The 21912-nt window shown below is 39.7% G+C and overlaps 1 protein-coding gene across 1 annotated transcript in view; it reads left to right on the forward strand.

Annotated features, from left to right (window-relative positions):
- FGD6 (FYVE, RhoGEF and PH domain containing 6) overlaps positions 1–21157 on the forward strand; it is a 149898-nt gene extending 128741 nt beyond the window's left edge. Inside the window, exons 15-21 of the mRNA XM_064376872.1 lie at positions 413–515; positions 1640–1786; positions 2665–2767; positions 4172–4296; positions 11690–11818; positions 12924–13072; positions 15989–21157. Coding sequence (XP_064232942.1) covers positions 413–515; positions 1640–1786; positions 2665–2767; positions 4172–4296; positions 11690–11818; positions 12924–13072; positions 15989–16025 — 793 coding nt within the window. The 3' untranslated portion in view covers positions 16026–21157. The remainder of the gene's footprint in view (positions 1–412; positions 516–1639; positions 1787–2664; positions 2768–4171; positions 4297–11689; positions 11819–12923; positions 13073–15988) is intronic.
- The last annotated feature ends 755 nt before the right edge of the window (positions 21158–21912 follow it).

Genomic DNA, 21912 nt, shown 5'->3' on the forward strand with positions numbered 1-21912 from the left:
TTCTATGCTATAATTTGGAATTTGAAACTTGATTTCTTGGAACCTTTTTAAATTCTAGGATGATGTCTTAAGAAACTCCTTGGCTTTATAAATAATCGTAATTATTCATTGTACAATTATCCTTTAAACGAAACCAAAAATATTTCCAAATTTAGGAGGGTTCAAAAGTTATTTAATACAAAGCAGAACTTTTGGAAAGAAAAAAGAAGCATTCTATTTGCTAAAATGCCATCACGGGTTCTCTGTTGTCTGCTCTGATGATCTGTTCACATAAACCTCAGAGTTGCTGCTTTTTTAACTAGTATTGTTGGAGGGTGGTGGGATCTGTTGCTATGGAAGAAAGAAAAGAAGTAAGAAAAAGGCAAAGAATGAAAGCTGACATCTGGTTGATGAAACCTTTTGCCCCCAACAGTTCTGCCACAGAAAGGGATGAATGGCTAGAAGCGATTTCCAGGGCAATAGAAGAGTATGCCAAGAAAAGAATCACCTTCTGTCCTAGTAGGAGTCTTGATGAGGTATTGTCTTCTTTTTTTTTTCTTTTTTTCCAGCTCATTTCAAAGTTTTTACCCTAAGCATTTCACAGGGGTTTAGGAAAGCAACATGTGTTTCAGAGAATGATTGGACTGGACATCAGAGAGTTACTCTACAGATTAATGTCTCATTTCAGCACTAAAAATTTATCCTTCTATTAATGTCTCACTGCACATCTGTGATGAGATATAGCATATTCATGTATTTTCCCAGATATAAAACTTCATTGTAGGAAATTTAGGAAATATAAAATAATTTAAGGAAGAAACTAATCAGTTGCCATTCCACTACCACAGGCATCTTTTTAAGTTAATTTTGCATTAGAAGATTTTTAGATTGTAGCTAATCGTAGTATTCTGAGCACATGAAAAATATAATAGCCCGTATTTCTTTTTCGCCTCTTTTTTTTTTTTTTTGAGACGAATTTCGCTCTTGTTGCCTAAGCTGGAGTGCAGTGGTGCTATCTCGGCTCACTGCATCCTCTGCCTCCAGGGTTCCAGTGATTCTCCTGCCTCAACCTCCTGAGCAGCTGGGATTATAGGCACGGACCACCATGCCGGCTAATTTTGTATTTTTAGTAGAGACAGGGGATTCACCATGTTGACCAGGCTGGTCTTAAACTCCTAACCTCAGGTGTTCTGCCCACCTTGGTCTCCCAAAGTGCTGGGATTACAGATGTGAGCCACCACACCTGCCAATAGCCCATATTTCATCCCCATCTTTTTTTTTTGAGACGGAGTCCCACTCTGTCACCCAGGTTGGAGTGCAGTAGCGCAATCTTGGCTCATTGTAACCTCCACCTCCTGGGTTCAAATATTTCTCCTGCCTCAACTTCCAGAGTAGCTGGAATTACAGGCACCTGCCACCACACCTGGCTAATTTTTGTATTTTTAGTAGAGACAGGGTTTTGCTGTGTTGGCCAGGCTAGTCAAGAACTCCTGACCTCAAGTGATCTGCCTGCCTTGGCCTCCCAAAGTGCTGGGATTACAGGCCTGAGCCACCGCACCTTACCCTCATCCCCATCTTAGTGGTAGTGTGAGACGCCACTGCCGAATAAAAAGGCAGGCAGTTTGCGTGGGGATAATCAGAAGTTGCTCTTCTTCCGCAGGCAGACTCAGAAAATAAAGAGGAAGTTAGTCCTCTTGGATCGAAGGCTCCCATCTGGATTCCTGATACCAGAGCCACAATGTGTATGATCTGCACAAGTGAATTTACTCTCACCTGGAGACGACACCACTGCCGGGCCTGTGGAAAGGTTGGCGAGGATAACACCTGTCTCCATTGTGGTCCTTACTTTCTCCAGGCTGTACATAGTGAGGAAGAATATTTCCCCTCATAAACCGTTACAGTTCAAGAATAACAATAACAATTATTATTACTGTGTTAATGGAAGAAAACATGAATGGTGTTTTCTCTAAATATTTAGGGGCAGAGGGAATCTTCTTAGGGAACTTCCACCCTCCTACTTCAGTTACATTAGAACATCAGTAATAACTAACTTTGAATCAAAATCTAACAAATCAACAATTAAATAGGCCCTCACATTTCAGCTGTTATTTAAACTGCCTCTCTCTAGTACTAAGTATCTATAGTATTCAGTAGAGGGAATGTTCAGTGTTGAAGTTATCCCTAGTGATGTTTCTAAGACTTCTTGTTCTCGTTAGTAAAATGGGTGCAGAAACGGCAACATCAGAGAGTTACTCTGAAGATGAAATGGGGTTCTATTTAGAGAGCATTTAGTACAGAGCCCAAGAACTTGGTAGAGAAGCAGAGACACGGTCGTTGCTGCAGCAGTGATTATTATGATGACAATGATGGTGATCAGTATACCTCACAGGCCTTCTTGCATGCCAGGTACTGTTCTAAGCATTTTGTATATATTAACTGCTTTACTTTATTATTTTATGTAGTCAGCCCTTTCTAAGTAATAATCTGTGGCCTCTTCATCTTACAAGTTGCATTAGTTTACTGTATGCCCGAACTCCATAGAGTTATTATTGAGACCAAATGAGATTCAGTGACTGTGAAACTGTTTTGAAAAGTGGATGGCACAGTAAATTGTAACATACTTTATGGTTTGGAAACACAAGTTATTCTAATGAAATTAATGAAATAATTCCAATGTATTTTCAGATTGTGTGCCAAGCTTGTTCATCCAATAAGTATGGCTTAGATTACCTGAAAAATCAACCAGCAAGAGTATGTGAACATTGCTTCCAAGAATTGCAGAAATTAGGTAATATATAAGTAAAGATTTAACCAAAAATTCCTTTATTCCCCAGATGCTTTCAAACAACCTTCAGATAGAAACGCCTTTGCTACATTAGCAATATGATTGTTGATACTTATCTCCAAATATGTAGTAAGCTTTCTTAATTCATATTTTGTTGTAATTGTAGGAGAGGTTGGCCTGAAATTTGGTTTTAGTCTGTGAAAAAGATTTTGCTAAGAAAACTGTAGGAATGTAATTACACGGTAAAACAGTAAAAGAGAACTTTAACTGTCCAGTAATTTTGAAGTCTATCGTTTCACAGGATAGCGTGCTCATTACAAATCATTTTATCTATATGTAAAGTAATTCTCTGTGGAAGTGCGTTAGGTGGCACTTCATTAGCTTAATTCTAGTCAGTTGAACCAATTTAGTGAGATCTTAATATATATGTGAATGTGTAGCTTTCTGACCAAACACAAAACGGTACTTCATATTTCCCTGCTCATTATTTACAGGTATCCTTCATTAAAGTGAATGCAACTTAGCAGGACTGCTCAGGTCTATGTTTTGGGAAGGGATTTTTAGTTCAATTCCTGAAACCTATGGGATCTAAATTTTATTTTATTTTATTGATTGATTGATTGATTGAGATAGGATCTCACTCCGTCACCCAGGCTGGAGTGCAGTGATGCAATCTGCAACCTCTGCCTCTAGGGTTCAAGCGATTCTCCTACCTCAACTTCCTGAGTAGCTGGGATTATAGGCACACGGGACCATGCCCGGCTAATTTTTGTATTTTAGTAGAGAGGGGGTCTCACCATGTTGGCCAAGTTGGTCTCGAACTCCTGACCTCAAGTGATCCACCCGCCTCAGCCTCCCAAAGCGCTGGGATTACAGGCATGAGCCACCGCACCTGGCCCCTCCTGCTTGTTTTAACCTTGCAAATTCCTATTCCTTCATGGCCAACTTAAACATCTTATTATCTTCTCAGCTTTCCCTGAACCTCTGCAATCAGAATTCATTACTTCATCAGTGTCCAGTAGCCCCTTTGTAACTACTTTTGTTCATTATAGTTGGTCTAATATCTGGACACTTAATACCAGGTTTCTTTGGGATTTAAGTAAGTAGGGAAGGTTTTTTGGATTTTAAGTTGGTAGTATAGTCACATGTTTCATAATTCTAAAGACACACAAGAGTAATCTTTTCTTTTCACATAGTTTAAAGTTCAAAAAGTATAAAACCATAGGTAGTAGAAAGTCTTCCTTCCACTCACCTCCCAGCCATCCATTGTCCTTTTCCAGGAGCTATCAGTGTTGTTTCTTAGTGTCCTTCCATGGATACTTTGTGCAGCAATGTCTATGAATTTGAGTGAAATTGAATTGCAGAATGCTGAGCACTGACTACATAAGTGTGCCTGATTTGTTTTAGATCACCAGCACTCCCCTAGGATTGGATCTCCTGGAAATCACAAATCTTCAAGTGCCTTATCATCAGTCTTACATAGCATTCCATCAGGGAGGAAACAGAAAAAAATCCCAGCTGCTCTCAAAGAAGTAAGTGTTTCCATTAAACCTGCAATGTGATAGAGGCTGAATTATTCATATGCATATAATACAGTTTTTCTTTCATAAAGGAAGATGTCATTTCCCACAACTATTAAGTCATGAATTTTAATACTGATGATGGATGTGGCTGATGCCTCACAATGGTGCTTGGTCTCCCGTCTGACCTGAGTCATTTAGAAAATGGCTGTTGAAAGGTTTAGAGAACACTTAATAACAGTGATAAAAAGTTAAGATAAGTTGGACACACATGAATTTTTAAAAATGACTTTGAGCAGAACCCTTGCCAGAGGGAAGAAGTCCACAGAATATTTTGGGCATTGATCTGCACAGTTTATTTGTAGGCGTTGGTTGGTTATGCAGAGCTGGTATCACTGGTAGTAGGTTGTCTTTCCTTTAAACTTAAAAGAAAATTTTAAATAGTGATAATAGACTATATGCCTAGACCTGCTAATGGTGTAAACCACAGACATTGTTGATATCCTATCCCAGTTCCTCAAATGTAAATGTCAAAGAACAAAGAGCATTGCCATTTGGCTACTCCATTATGGTCAGTTTATTAACGAGGTCCACCTTTGCTAGTTTTGTGGCCAGAAGAGTAGTTTTTAATTTGGTTCTCTTGTGGAAGCAAAGAACTCTAAAAATTTGATCAAGATCATGTTTCTTATGTAAAGTTAAGAGTATATTCCCAGTTGAGGCTGGTCCAAAGGTAGTGAGTTATCTCAATTGATTGTTCACAGGCAGTTACAGATTGAACTCCCTGTTCTACTATTTCCCCCCTTCTCACTACTGCACTTGACTAGTCTTAAAAAAAAAAAAAAAAAAAGAGTATATTTCCAGTTGAATAATATGAAGTGATTTATAGCCAGTCTCAGGAACTAAGAAGAACAGGACTTGGCTGGGGTGCAGTGGCTCACACCTGTAACCTAGCACTTTGGGAGGCCAAGGCAGGCAGATTGCTCAAGCTTGGGAGTTCGAGACCAGCCTGTGCAACATGGCGAAACCCCATCTCTACTAAAAATACAAAAATTAGCCAGGTGCAGTGGCACATGCCTGTAGTCCTAATCCCAGTTACTTGGAAGCTAAGGCAGGAGGCTAACTTGAGCCCTGGAGCCAGATGTTACTGTGAGCTGAGATCGTGCCACAGCACTTCAGCCTGGGTGACAGAGCCAGACTCTGTCTTTCAAAAAAAAAAAAATGAATAGAACTTAAGGTTGTAATTGCCATGTTTTATATGAAACTGGTTAAGTTTCATATAGAAGTGAATGATTTCTTCCTCAATTCCTGAATCCACATCTACTTTCAGAACTTTGAGGTTCTTAATCAACTCAAATAGTTCTCAGTTCTCTGTAAATTTTCACCTCTCTATACTGTCGGTTTCTAAATGTAATTCTTAAAATTTGCTCCCCTTTACAATCTAAATTCCACAGCATTGATTATGAAACACTTTACAGTCTAGTCTAGACAATCTAACTCCAATCCCATTTTATACATCTTTCCACCCATCCACACAAACAGGCCTTCCACTTCAAGCCTCTACTTAGAAATTGCAGCCACTTATTTTACTCCACTCATTCTCAGTATGCGCCAGCCCCGTTGCATCAGCATCACTTGAGAAATTATTAGAAATTTTCAGGCCTCACCCAAGGTCTGCAGAGTGAGAAACAAGCACTTCTGGTGATTCAGATAGATAAATGCTAAACATTGAGAATGTCTTCTTTGCTCCTTTTGTGGTCAGATGGGAGAAATTAATATATCTAGTTGATGCTATAAAAGTCAATGTATAGTATTCCCCTTGGGAAGCTGTGTTTTATTGTTGTTGTTTTGTTGGGAGACAGGGTCTCTCTGTTGCCTAGGCTGGAATGGAGTGGTGTGATCATAGCTCACTTAAATGTTTGAGCTCCTGGGATCAAGGGATCCTCTCACCTCATCTTCCCAAGTAGCTAGGACTATAGGCACATACCACCATGCCTGGCTAATTTATTTATTTATTTATTTATTTAATTCTTTGAGACAGTTTTGCTCTGTCATCCAGCTGGAATGCAGTGGCGCAATCTCTGCTCACTGCAACCTCCACTCTCCAAGTTCAAGCAATTCCCTTGCCTCAGCCTCCCAAGTAGTTGGGACTACAGGTGCATGCCACTATGCTCAGCTACCCAGCTAATTTTTTGCATTTTTTAGTAGAGACAAGGTTTCACCACGTTGGCTGGGATGATCTCCATCTCCTGACCTCACGATCCGCCTGCCTCGGCCTCCCAAAGTGCTGGAATTACAAACTTAAGCCACCACGCCCAGCCATTTATTTTTATTTTCAGAGAGAAAGGCTTGCTGTGTTGCCCATGCTAGTCAGGAACTCCTGGAGGCCTCAAGCAATCCTTCCACCTTAGCCTCCCGAAGTGGTGGGATTACAGGTGTGAGCCACTGTGCCTGGAACTTGTTTTTTTGTTTAATCGAGGTAAAAATTGCGTAACATAGTTAACCATTATTTTTAATTTTATTTCTGCATTTATTTATTTTTTTCAAGACACAGTTTCGCTCTTGTTGCCCAGGCTGGAGTGCAGTAGCTTGATCTCAGCTCACTGCAACCTCTGCCTCCTGGGTTCATGTGATTCTTCTGCTTCAGCCTCCCAAATAGCTGGGATTATAGGTGACTGCCACGCCTGGCTAATTTTTTGTATTTTTAGTAGAGACAGGGTTTCACCATGTTGGCCAGCTGGTCTCGAACTCCTGACCTCAGGTGATCCACCCTTCTTGGCGTCCCAGAGTGCTGGGATTACAGGCATGATTACCGCTCCTGGCTTTTATTTATTTATTTATTTATTTATTTTTGGGAATAACCATTTTAAAGTATACAGTTTGGCAGTATTTAGTTTATGTTGTACAACTACCATATCTTTCTAATTTTTGAAACTTTTTTTGGGGGGGCATGATCCCAGCACTTTGGGAGGCCAAGATAAGTGGATCACCTGAGGTCAGGAGTTTGAGACCAGCCTGGCCAACATGGTGAAACCCCATCTCTACTAAAAATACAAAAATATCTGGGTATAGTGGCAGGTGCCTATAATCACAGCTGCTCAGGAGGCTGAGGCAGGAGAATTGCTTGAACCTGGGAGACAGAGGTTGCAGTGAGCTGAAATTGCGCCATTGCACTCCAGCCTGGGCAACAAGAGCGAAACTCCATCTCAAAAAATTAAAAAAAAATCAAAACTTTTTCATCACCTCATAAAAACACCCTGTACTCTTTAAGTAATCAGTCCCAAGCCAGATATAGTAGCATGGGCCTGTAATCCCAGCCACTAGGGAGGCTGAGGCAGGAAGATCACTTGAGCCCAGGAGTTTGAGTCCAGCCTGCACAGTGTAGTGAGAAAGCATCTCTTTTTTTAAAAAAAGTAATCAGTCCCCCTTGCCCCCTTTCTTCAGCCTTTGGTAACCTCTGATTTACTTTATGTCCCTCTGGAGTTGCCTCTTCTGAATATATAAATATAAAAGGAATCATACAATGGATGACCTTTGTGTCTTGCTTCTTTCACTTAGCACAGTGTTTTAGAAGTTCATGGAAATTATAGCACGTATCCATAGTTTGTTTCTTGTTATGTCTGAATAGTATTTCATTGTTTGTGTATACCAGAGTTTATCTACCCATCCATTGTTGAATATTAAGTTGTTTCCACCTTTTGGCTATTATGAATAATATGATAGAAATATTCATGTACAAATTTCTGTGTAGACATATGTTTTCATTATCTTGGGTATATACCCAAAAGTAGAATTGCTTGCTCATATGGCAATTCTATGTTTAACTTTTCGAGGAACTGGGAAGTTGTGTTCTTATTCTAGTCATGTTTAAAATATTTTTAGAAACTCCTCTTTTTAGAATTACATTTAGAGCCTCAGTACTCTCAGGAATGGCAGACTACATCTTTTGAGTCAGATTTTTTTTTTTTTTAATTTCAATTGCTTTTAGGGTACCTGTGGGTTTTGGTTACATGGATGAGTTGTATAATGGTAAAATCTAAGATTTTAGTGCACCCATCACCTGAGCAGTATACATTGTACCCAATGTGTAGTTTTATAGTCCCTCACACCCACCCTGATTTATTTTGTAAGTAAACAAATCATTGGAAGAAAAGTTTTGTGGATCAGTTAGGTGAACACCAGTTTTATTTTTAAAAATATAGGTCTAGTTAGCCGGGCATGGTGGCTCATGCCTGTAATCCCAACACTTTGGGAGGCTGAGGCAGGTGGATCACAAGGTCAGGAGTTCAAGACCAACCTGGCCAAGAGGGTGAAACCCCATCTTTACTAAAAATACAAAAATTAGCTGGGCTTGGTGGTGTATGCCTGTAATCCCAGCTACTCAGGAGGCTGAACCAGAAGAATCACTTGAACCCGGGAGGCGGGGGTTGCAGTGAGCCGAGATCATGCCACTGCACTCCTGTCTGGGTGACAGAGTGAAGAGTTCATCTCAAAAAAAAAAATTATGGCTGGGCGCGGTGGCTCAAGCCTGTAATCACAGCACTTTGGGAGGCCGAGGCGGGTGGATCACGAGGTCAAGAGATCGAGACCATCCTGGTCAACATGGTGAAACCCCGTCTCTACTAATAATACAAAAAAAAAAAAAAATTAGCTGGGCACAGTGGCGCGTGCCTGTAATCCCGCTACTCAGGAGGCTGAGGCAGGAGAATTGCCTTAACCCCGGAGGTGGAGGTTGCGGTGAGCTGAGATCGCACCATTGCACTCCAGCCTGGGTAACGAGAGCGAAACTCCATCTCAAAAAAAAAAAAAATTATGTAGGTCTAGTCATGGCTATTCAGTATTATGGTTGATCTTTTTGTGTGGCTGACAAACTGATCGTAAATTAGTATAAAGGAGGAATGTAATATATTTTGAGCAACATTAATAACAACTTAGATAAGAACATAGTAGCATTCCAATATAACTATATTTTAAGCAAAATCTCATTTGAATGTTAAGCATTCTAGTTGTGTTTTTTCTCTTTTTCACTAAGATAGGAAACAATTCACATTTTAAAAACTATTGCTTGGTAGTCTTTATAAGGATATATTTATATAAACCTACTGTTGCCTAACAAATATTTCTAATTTAATGTTAGATCTTAAATTTCCCACTAAACAATATATAATTATTTTCATGCAGTTTATAAGAAATTAATATAATTCATCAATTAATATGTGATTAAAGATATACTTTTAAAATTCACAAAGCTCACCTGTGTTAGTTTTCCACTGTTGCATAATAAATTACCACAAACTTAGCAGCTTGAAACAACATACATTTATTATCTCAGGAGTCCAGGCATGGCTTAGCTGGGACTCTGCAGGGCTATAAGCAAAATTTTGGCCAAGTACTGAGTTATCATCTAGAGGCTCAGCTGGGGAAGGGGTCTGCTTCCAAACTCATTCAGGTTGTTGACAGATTCATTTCCTTGCACTTGCAAGACTGGGGCCCTGGCTTCTTACTAGCTTTTGGCTGGAGGTCCTCAGTTCCTTGCCATGTGGCCTCTCAACATTACTGCTTAATTGTTCAAAGCCAGCAAGGGAGAAAGTTCCTAGAGTGTTTCCTAACAAAACAGGGTCATATATAATGTAGCATGATCACAGGAGTGACATCATGTCACCTTCATCAAATTCTCAGTTAGAAGCAAGTCACAGGTTCTGTCCACACTCAAGGGGAGGAGATTGTATGACAGTATGACTCTTTACGACAAGGGTCATGGGAAGCCACCTTCAGCATGTGCCTGCCATACCATTACTAAGGTAGATCCTAAACTCTTCCTACATTTTTTTTTTGAGAGGGTGTCTTGCTTGGTCGCCCAGGCTGGAGTGCAGTGGCACAATCTTGGTTCACTGCAACCTCCACCTCCCGGGTTCAAGCGGTTTTCTGCCTCAGCCTCCCGAGTAGCTGGGACTACAGGTATGTGACACCACACCTGGCTAATTCTTCGTATTTTTAGTAGAGATGGGGTTTCACTATGTTAGCCAGGATGGTCTCCATCTCCTGACCTCGTGATCTACCCGCCTTGGACTCCCAAAGTGTCTTCCAACATTTTTAAAAACACAACTTTGAATGACTGTATTAGAATCAATAGGCCAGGCACCATAGCTCACGCTTGTAATCCCAGCACTTTGGGAGGCCAAGGCAAGCAAATTGACAGCACCCTGGCCAACATGGCCAAACCCCATCTCTACCAAAAATACAAAGATTAGTGGGGCATGGTGGTGCACACCCATAATCCCAGCTACTCAGGAGGCTGGGGCATGAGTCACTTGAACCCAGGAGGTGGAGGTTGCAGTGAGCTGAGATCATGCCACTGCACTCCAGCCTGGGTGGCAGAGTGAGACTCTGTCTTTAAACAAACAATCAATGAAAGTTTACTGTCTTTTTGCATAGTGATGAAAATATTTTCAACGTTTTATGAAGTAAAAATAAGCCTCTTTTCTTCCTGACCATAATTTGGGAAGCAAAGATCGATTCTTAAAATGAGCTCCCTTAATAGTAGAATTTTCTGTTTATTATTGTGTTTGTATGGTTTTTAGAAGTCAAAAAATGTTTTTCAGGAACAGAATTAAATGTTCAAATAATTTTCCTTAATGCCCCTAAATAAGAGCAATAAAAAGCCGGGCGCAGTGGCTCACGCCTGTAATCCCAGCACTTTGGGAGGCCGAGGCGGGTGGATCACGAGGTCAAGAGATCGAGACCATCCCGGTCAACATGGTGAAACCCCATCTCTACGAAAAATACAAAAAATTAGCTGGGCATGGTGGCGAGTGCCTGTAATCCCAGCTACTCAGGAGGCTGAGGCAGGAGAATTGCCTGAACCCAGGAGGCGGAGGTTGCGGTGAGCCGAGATCGCGCCATCGCACTCCAGACTGGGTAACGAGAGCGAGACTCCGTCTCAAAAAAAAAAAAAAAAAAGAGCAATAAAAAATATACAGTCCCCAAATCTAGCTTTTAGAAAAGCATTTTAGTCTTCTGGAACTATTTTTCTTTACCTGCCAACCCAGAAAACACAAATGAACCCACAAAGAAAGACCTTCTCTTCCTGGTTCTTCCCAGAGCCGGGAAAAGCTGGGTTGAGAGGGCGGAAAAAAAAAAAGAAAAAAGAAACATACCCAAACACATGCAGGCACAGTTAAACCAAGCAAAACTCTATAATTGCCTCTAAAATGACTGGTCTTTCTCTCTTTTTTTGCTCATGTTAATAGCAAAGTTCAATTTGCATAGTAGCACTTTGGAAATATATTTCATTCTGAAACATTCTATCATTACAGTTATTGCTTTCAGCACCTATTGATTGCAAATAATTTTGCTGTTTTAATCTGTCTGAAAACCATTAAACTTTGTATGGTGCTTTCTTATCTAGGTATCAGCAAACACAGAGGATTCTTCTATGAGTGGCTACTTGTACAGATCAAAGGGCAATAAAAAACCCTGGAAACACTTTTGGTTTGTCATAAAAAATAAAGTACTATATACATATGCTGCAAGTGAGGTAAGTTCTGAAATCTAAAGATGAGTAATTTAGGGTTTTGTAATGCCAACTAAAAGTGGTTACAGTATTTTAAAAATCCATTTGTTTCATATATGATTTTTTGCTTTGCTTTTGGATGGAGGAGGTGTTGTTGCTATTATTTTTAATGTGAACAGTGTTCTTGTTTTGTACCTGGAGAGCACTTTCTCAGATGTGCTAGGAATTTTATTAAAATGCAATTTTTTGTGTGTGTTGTGTGAACTACTAATTACTTTACTAAAGGCAGAGCTGTGGCCAGGCACAGTGCCTCACACCTGTAATCCCAGCACTTTGGGAGGCCGAGGGGGTGGATCACCTAAGGTCAGGAGTTCGAGACCAGTCTGCCCAATATGATGAAACTCTGTCTCTACTAAAAATATAAAAATTTAGCTGGCCGTGGTGGTTGGTGCCTGTAATGCCAGCTACTCGGGAGGCTGAGGCAGGAGAATTGCTTGAACGCAGGAGGCAGAATCTGCAGTGAGCTGAGATCGCGCCATTTCACTCCAGCCTGGGCGCCAGAGTGAGACTCTGTCTCAAAAAAAAAAAAAAAAAAAAAAAAGGCAGAACTGTGTTTCTGCTAAGCTCTCTTGTATTCCCTTTACTGTCATTCTCAGATTGTAGTGATCTGATAGCAGCATAGATAAGACAGGCTTTTTGGATTATAAACAATTTCTAGCAGTTTACTCTAATTTCATCCTTTTCTCCTATCTGATCACCTTATGTTCCACATGCCTATGAAAACCAGTGCTCTAGGGTCCATACTTTTCTGAGCTGTTTTCTGCATCCATAAATGAAAGTAATTTCTATTGCTTTGCCTTCCTTGGTTGTGAGGCTATTGTGAAATTCAGTAAATGTGAAGATGCCAAAAATTGTGTGCCACAGTGCCTGGCATATTAGGGTACCTAGGGAGGGAGTGGCTCAATGAATATTGTTGAATAAATGAAAAATGAATAAGTTGTTAGAATTATCATTGCTTTATATGGGAATAATTGAAATTAAATTAGAGCTATTGTAGATCAAGAGTTTTCAAATCCGAATTTTTGTCTTAATCTAAAAACCTTTCTCCATTTGTGTGTTTTTAAATTAGGACGTGGCCGCTTTGGAGAGTCAGCCTTTATTAGGATTCACTGTTATTCAAGTTAAAGATGAGAATTCAGAGGCTAAAGTTTTTCAGTTACTGCACAAAAACATGTTATTTTATGTATTCAAAGCAGAGGATGCTCATTCGGCTCAGAAGTAAGTAATCTAGCCATATTTTTCTTTTATTCATGAGATTGCAGTTTTTTAATGGTTGCTTGTAAAATGACCTACTTTAAGGCATGGGGACAACTCAAAATTTAAATCAGAGATTCTAATTGGAAAGATTTAACATATTATTCAAACTCTTCAGAATTGTTTTAGAGACAAGGCAAGGGTATCCGGAATATTTTCAGGAGGCAGAGGAGAAAAGAAAATAGGTAGTCCGATACAAAGTATTTTGTCCACACATGACCTCAGAGGAAGCAGCATGATGCTGCTCTGCTCAAAGGAAGGAAAGCTAAGGCATTTGACCTCTTCTTCTATGAGGGTAAGAATCTTCCCTTGAAACATTCCAGGGCTTTGGCAACGCAGCTATTCACTTGTGCCACAGAACAGCAGGAGTTTAAACAGCTGCTCACTAACTTCTTTGGGGAAAAGGTCAAACGCATTAAGAGACTCCCATGCTGTTCCCAGTAACTGAGTAGAAGGAAATGGATATCAGTTTAGATGGCAAAGGCTGTTTTGAAACAGTCTCTTCAGAATTTGAGCAAGAATCTTTCTTTAGGTGTTACCAGTTTGCTTAACACAGAGATGCATATCTCTGTGCAATCAGGTATCTTTTGAACAAAATAGTTGAGTTCATCTCTCTTTGATTTGATTTTTACTTGGCCTCACAAAATAATACATTTTTGTTTTCAGGAAGAGGTGTTCATGTGTTCACCACAAGCTTAAAAATGCATGAAAATAAAAAAGAATGCTTTGAGTAAGGAAGGCTTTTAGTTTCTTAAATCTTTTAAGATTAGTGTACCAGAATTAGACACATCCCTGAATACCAACCAGGTACAATGTTACAAACACTCTATAGGACTGTTTTTTTCAGTCTGTTTTAGGATATCCAACAGTATAAAGCTGTTCTTCCAAATATTTTCTTTTGGCTGCTGAAGAATATTTTTAAATTATGTTTTTTTTGTTTGTTTGTTTGTTTTTGAGATGGAGTTTCGCTCTTGTTACCCAGGCTGGAGTGCAATGGCGCAATCTCGGCTCACTGCAACCTCTGCCTCCTGGGTTAAGGCAATTCTCCTGCCTCAGCCTCCTGAGTAGCTGAGATTACAGGCACGCTCCACCATGCCCAGCTAATTTTTTGTATTTTTAGTAGAGACAGGGTTTCACCATGTTGACCAGGATGGTCTCGATCTCTTGACCTCGTGATCCACCTGCCTCAGCCTCCCAAAGTGCTGGGATTACAGGTGTGAGCCACCGCACCCGGCTAAATTATGTCACTTAACTATCTTTTCTACAAAAATTATTTAGACAAAATAGTAATTGCCCTAAGATCCTGTCAGATACCACCTTCCTTATAGTTTTCATTTGTCTTCATCAAACTGAAAAAAATTACTGCTTTTCAATATATGTCATCTTTTGCTTATATCATTGAGTTGACAAGATAGAAATGCCACCAAAACAGAATTAAATGTAGTTGGGTAAAGGAAATCAGCTTACTTGTAATTTAGAATTGACCCATGCTAAATTATAAATTTCCCTTTATTAATGTTATATGAGTTGCTTTTTAAATACATGACAGAATATTAAAATGTATTAATTTTAGTGGAAAATTCGGGGGCTTTTTTAAAGCCTTGCTATGGCAGTATAAACTTATTTGCTATTTATGTTCAATATTAAATTTTTGAAAAGTCCTTAAAATTTGAACTGAATCTGTTATAGGTTGCTTTTACTAATTAAACTGAGTGATTTCAAGTGTTCGTAGTTCTCTGGACTCTCTTCTGTACATTTTTTTTTTTTTTTTAATAGAGACAGGGTCTCGCCATATTGCCTAGGCTGGTCTCAAACTCCTGGGCTCAAGCAGTCCACCCATCTTGGCCTCCCAAAGTGCTGGGATTACAAGTGCGAGCCACCATGCCCAGCCTACCTAAAATATTACTGTAAGAAATGATATTTCCATAAGAAAGAAAAAAAGTTCAGAAGCAATTACATTAGTAGGGAGGAAGAGGACTACTCCCAAGGTATCTTCTGAATAATTGCAGCTGTGTATATTGTCAAATAAAAGACTAAAGAATTTTGGAAAGACTTCTTTGAGAAGCTTTTTTTTTAAATTTTTTTTTTTTTTTAGACGGAGTCTCACTTTGTCACCCAGGCTGAGTGCAGTGGCGTGATCTCAGCTCACTGCAACCTCCACCTCCCGGGTTCAAGTGATTTTCCTACCTCAGCCTCCTGAGTAGCTGGGATTGCAGGCACACACCACCACACCCAGCTAATTTTTGTATTTTAGTAGAGACAGGGTTTCACCATATTGGCCAGGCTGGTCTCAAACTCTTGTCCTTGGGTGATCCTGTCCTTGGGTGATTCGCCCACCTCGGCCTCCCAAAGTGCTGGGATTACAGGCATGAGCCATTGCACCCGGCCGAAAAGCATGCAAACTTTTGATCAACACTAGATGCCCTTTTTTTTAATTGCAAATATTGAAACAGGTCTAGACTAGGGGATACACAAGGAAACTGGTTGTAGAGTTAAGGTAGGAGGAGACAGGGAGTTAGTTTTCCTAAAAGCACTGAGTGAGATTCCAGATGAAAAAGAAGTTGTAATAAAGCCTTCACTGACATGTCAACTTCCAAAATAAATTAATTGGTAGCATCAAGCCTTCATAGAACTTTTACACATGAAACGGTCCTTTCCTCATGCCTATCAGAAATGAGGGGCACACTTTCCAGGCTAAATTTTGGACCAAATTACCAACTAAGGGTCGTCCCATGTATGCAGAAAACCAATGTGCTACAGGGAAGGATCTTATCTATGTTGTTATGGTAATGAGGTCCACAGGCCCAGCTGTCATCTATATGCTATTCACATGTCAGATGATCAGGTTTTACAAATCTAACAGATTTCTCTTATTAATAGGTGGATAGAAGCATTTCAGGAAGGCACAGTATTGTAGCAGTATTGGTTTCATCTCTTCTGTGATTCCAAAGAGGTGGAATTTCATCAGATTGAAGTAAATGCAATTTGAAAATTGTGTAAAAATGAACACTGCCAAGATAAAGCCAACCAAACTCTTCATCAGTTAAAGAAATTGTTTTGTGAGGTATAAGTAATTTTTAAAAGGTGTTTGTTTTTTTGTGTATGTTATTTATTAAAATTTTGATGTTTACTTAATGGTCAGAATTATTTCTGAGACACACTGAATTCTAAAGTATCATTTCTTTAGAGACCAGAAAAACTATCTTAATACTATATACTGTATTAACTGTTTGTGACATAGTCCACAGTTTTCTTACCTTACATTTTCACATTCTTACTGGTGGAAAATCTTTGTAAGGAAAAAACACATAGCAAGGAGCAAATTTCCACAAAGTGCTTGGTTTAGGAATTGTGATTATTATAAAACTGCTGATGAAAAAAAATGCATGTCTTTGAATCAATAAACTTGGGTGAATTTTTGTATCTTTTAGTGGAAAAATATGGCCAGCTTCTACCTCAGTAACTATGAACTGAAATTTCCGCGAATTACCTAAAGTATTTCTATTGTTAGGTACCTCTTTGGCAAGAGTTAATATTACATCATCAAAGAATTATAGCAAAGGGATAGAATCTGAATTTTTTAAAACTGTGAGTCAGAATGAAGATGGTTTTATTTGCAGAATAGCACAAATAAGCAACTCTTTTGGCTTTTAAGTCCAGTCTTTTTAAAACATCTACCATTTCAGAACAAACATAAATGTATCATTTTTTAAAACAGCAAAATAAAGCATTATGTTACATAATTTCCCCTGCTATTATAAGAGTTCTGAGCCCAAGTCAATGATAGTATTTGCATCTAAAAGTAATGTTACATTTCTAAAATATTGTGCTTTACAAATGGAACTGGAATTACTATATCAGAAAAGCACCATTCTAAGCCAGTAATAACTGAAATTCTATAGTATTCATTTTCAAAAGGCATTTTTCTATCACTTTGTGATATCCTCCCTCGTAATTTAAAAAAAAAAATCCTTTCTCTCTTTAAGCAGCGGTCAGCACACCTCCTTAGGAAAGATTTAGATTCATAATTCTGGTGCACTTACTGTTTAACATATGAACTACCTTGTACATAAAACTGTTGATGAGCAGAAGAAAATGAAATAACATTGTGATACAGCCATTCCTGAGGTTCATAATATATAATTTATTAACTAAGTTTAAACTATAAATTATCTTAATGGCCATGAGTGGTGGCTCATGCCTGTAATACCAGCATTTTGGGAGGCTGAGGCCAGTGGATCACCTGAGGTCAGGAGTTCGAGACCAGCCTGGCCAACATGGTGAAGCCCCATCTCTACTAAAAATACAAAAATTAGTTGGACATGGTAGCACATACCTGTAATCCCAGCTACTCGGGAGGCTGAGGCAGGAGAAGTGCTTGAACCCAGGAGGCGAAGGTTGCAGTGAGCCGAGATGATGGTGCTACTGCACTTCAGCCTGGGCGATAGAGTGAGACTCCATCTCTAAAAAAAAAAAAAAAGAAAAGAAAAATAATTAAACAGCAAGGTTATTCAAATAATATTCTTTAAAGGGTATAGAGTTTTCCTTTCTGCTTCTAAATAAAGGATTTCCTAATTCAGTGTGATCCTTAACAGCAGCCACCAGGATTACTGAGTGCCTTTCTGGGGCCTTTTGAATGCTGTTTGGTGCAGCACCAGAGTCCTTACTAGATCTGGAGTTGGCTGCTGTAGTTTTTTATGGCATTTTTTTTTTTGCCATGGAGTCATTTTAAATGTGTTACAACCTCCTACACAATCCTAACATGCCATGTCCTAAGTCTTTCTGTCATAGCAGGTACACTAAAATTTCTTTTAGCTCACTTAATTTATATAAGGATCACATAAATAAGTCTTCCATGTTAAAATCCTTACACTTTTTAATGTATTCTTTTTGGAGGCCAAAGTTATACCTTATAAAGTATTTCCTTCTGCTGCAGTCTGGCATTTAGCAAGACAAGTTATTTGGGTTTTCTTTCCCTCCTCTTGAGCTCTCAGCCTTCTGACTTCAAGGTTTGGCTCAAGCCTTAGAATCTAAAAAATATCAGCCAGGCTATTCTATCTTGCAAGACCTGGTTGAATCATGAACCATTTCTGAGTCTAAAGAGAGTGAGAAAGGGGCCACACGCAGTGGCTCACACCTGTAATCCCGGCACTTTGGGAGGCTGAGGCAGGCAGATCATGAGGTCAAGAGATCGAGACCATCCTGGCCAACATGGTGAAACTCCATCTCTATTAAAAATACAAAAATCAGCTGGGCGTGGTGGCGTGTGCCTGTAGTCCCAGCTACTCAGGAGGCCGAGGCAGGAGAATCACTTGAACCCAGGAGGCGGAGGATGCAGTAAGCTGAGATCACGCCACTGCACTCCAATCTGGTGACAGAGCAAGACTCCGTCTCAAATAAAAAAAGTTTGAGAGGGAAGAAATCTGGCACAAACTAACAGTCCCTTTAATTACATGTAAAATCCATGTGACTGTATTAGCAATTGGCTTATCCTCATGAAGGGTTTAGAAGAATGTTTAGTCTTTGTGGAAGCTATCCAATTATCATTCTCCCAAAAAGATGTTTTAAATGTGGATGGGTATTACATTCCCCTGCCGTTTTATCAGTCCTTCATAACTTACTAAAGCTGATCAATTGTTATTTATGTAACCTGGCTCATTCAGTGTGAACTAAGAACCTGATTATATACAATTTATTGTAAAAAAAAAAAACTATAAAAATATCTTTTGATAGCTAATATTTAGGAGGTAAAAATGATACTGGGTGCAATCTATAAATGGGGAGAAAAGTGTAATTAGTATATAGATCCCTAAAATACTATATTTATTATACAGATGTGTGTGCCTGTGCTTCCAGCAAACCCTTTTTCAGGTGTCTCCTTTAAATTCATAAGGAGGAGAGAGGGCATTTATAAAGCTAAGCTTAAAACGATGCTAAGTATAACGCAGATGAGACGCCAGGCTGACCCAGGGGAAGGCTGGCATTCTTAGTGAGTGTCCCCAACTCGTAGTCCACCTTTATCTGTGGCAGCTATAAATGTACGGGACCCACCAGAGTCCTAAGAAAATGAGAGCAGTTATCTCTGCTGTCGTCCACGTTCTGAACCTCTTTCCAATCTCTTTTCCCCTTTTCTGTATGTACCCAGCATCCCCCATTGTCTTTTGGTTTCCCAATATGCTTGATTCTTTGGTTTAGTAGCATTTCTTAAAATGAGATCATCAGACCAATCCTTGATTTACATGAATGCTGTAATGACAAAACAAAGAGAAGGTGACAGTTTTAAAGTATAATTGTCAGGGCAATGCATATTTTATATTTGGTTCATAGAATATATCTAGATGTGGGGAAAGTCTCCTATTTGGTAATTTAGTTAAAATGTAAATGTTTTATCACAGCATATGTTGGTATGTTTTGGAGTGTGCTTCCATTGTGTTCAGCTTTTGAAAAGTTTGAGTGCCATTTTAGTCAAATGTAGTTAATGGGATTTCCAGAGATATATATTCTGTTTTCTTATTGTACTGCATATTCCTTGAAGGCAGGTACTGTACTTAATATATCACTTTCTTCCATAATACTGCCCTAGGTCTTTTTAGTTTTAAGAGACTGGGTCTCATTATGTTGCCCAGGCTGGACTCAGATGCATGGGCTCAAGCAATCAGTCCTCCCACCTCAGCCTCTGGAGTAGCTGGGACTACAGGGGCATGCACCACCAGGCCTGGCTTCCTGGGTCTTTCAGGAGAGAATATTTGTTCAATTGAATAGAAGAAAGGACAGAATTCTTGTCATCAACAACTCCAACACAGCCCCAGAATATCCACGTTGTAACCTAGATCTTAGGCCTACTCTCTCCACTGTCCTGCAAAGCCACATTTGCAACTACCTATTGGCTATCTATAGGAGTCCTCAAACATCTCAGACTTTACATGAATAAAACTCAACTTTTTTCCCATTCAAACCTGTTTGTTTTCTTCTGTAAGAGAAAGATACCATTTGAGGCTCCAGAATCTGCCTCCAACTCTCAACAAGACTCTGCAATTACTCTTGTATCCTTCCTATCCTCATTGCCTTGCTGTTATTGCATAGGCCCTGTTTCAAGTTCTTGTCACTTGTTCCTGTGTTGGCGATAACATCTAATTCCAATGCCTTTGTGTGGTCCCATTTTAAACACTGCCAGAGCAATCTTCGAACAATGTAGCTCTAATCTAGTTTCATCCCCACTTCCACATGCTTTAGTGGCTTTCCCAGTGGCTTGGCATGAACACTTCCTCAGTTGTCATACACTCCAGCTAACTCTGACCCAACCTTTCTCTGTTGACACAGTTTCCTTTTTTTCTTCATTCACCCCATTCGAATCTCTGTTTATCTAAGACTTCTCTGTGATAACTGCCCCATAGTCTTTCTCTCCCCTGTTCCTCCAGACTAGATCCTGTCTCCTTCCTGTAGCTCCCACACAGCCTTTAGTTCATAAGCTTTTGTGTGGGACCTTCTGTCCCTAAAGACAACTTATTCGAGATTTCTCCACAACATCTGGCAGAGTGCCTTGCAAGCAGTGGACACCCAGTATTTGCTGAATTAAATTCCTTCCTATGAGTCCCTTCTGATTTTTTTTTTTTTTTTTTGAAGTGCCTCTAATACACGTTATCATTCTGGGGCTTATGCCACTTTCATCTTCTAAAGGAAAATCTTATCTATGACATTTTCCCTTATAAGAGATCATTGTTTTGAGGAGGATTTTTTTTAAAAGATAAAGGTAGTAGGAAATTTTTTAAAAGCCTAAATATCAAATTCCTTTTTGTTTGGGGTCGGGGGAAGGGATGAAGGGAGAGCAACTTGCTCAATATGAGTTGGTCATAGCATGTAAGAACCAATCTTGAAATGCCATTGTTTTTTTCTAAATGATTTATTATGTATTTCTAGAAATACTTTGTACTTAAAGTGATAACAGTTTGTATCTTATTATCCATATATACTTTATAAATAAAAATTAGCATTGTAAATAATGTTCATATGTATTATATTTATACAAAATAAATTTACTATAATATCTTCGGCTGGTGTGATTGTTCCCCTCTCCTCTACCCCCAAGACAGGGGTTGCTCTGTTGCCAGGCTGGAGTGCGGTGGCGGGTTATCGGCTCTCTGCAACCTTCGCCTCCTGGGTTCAAGCAGTTCTCCTGCCTCAGCCTCCTGAGAAGCTAGAATAACAGGCTAATTTTCTGTATTTTTAGTAGAGATGGGGTTTCACCATGTTGGCCAGACTGGTCACGAACTCCTGACCTCAGGTGATCTGCCCTCCTCCCAAAGTGCTGCCCTCCTCCCATGAGCCGCCATGCCCAGCTGTGATGTGTCTTTTAAACCATACCTTTCTTTAGAGTCACACTTATTTATTTTTATTATTTTCAGACGGAGTCTTGCTCTGTCAACAGGCTGGAGTGCAGTGGTGCAATCTCGGCTCACTGCAATTTCCGCCTCCCTGTTTTAAGTGATTCTCCTGCCTCGGCCTCCTGAGTAGCTGGGACTACAGGCACGTGCCACCACACCCAGCTAATTTTTGTATTTTTAGTAGAGACGAGCTTTCACCATATTGGCCAGGATGGTCTCTATCTTTTGACCTCACGATCTGCCCGCCTCAGCTTTCCAAAGTGCTGGGATTACAGGCATGAGCCACCACACCCAGCTCTTAATATTTTTTGAGACAGTCTTGCTCTGTCACCCAGGCTGGAGTGCAGTGGTGTGATCTTGGCTCACTGCAACCTCCACCTCCTGGGTTCAAGCGATTCTCGTGTCTCAGCCTCCCGAGTAGCT

Source organism: Aotus nancymaae, unplaced genomic scaffold, assembly GCF_030222135.1.
Source record: "Aotus nancymaae isolate 86718 unplaced genomic scaffold, 86718_ANA_hifiasm-v0.15.2.pri h1tg000016l, whole genome shotgun sequence".
NCBI lineage: Eukaryota > Metazoa > Chordata > Mammalia > Primates > Aotidae > Aotus > Aotus nancymaae.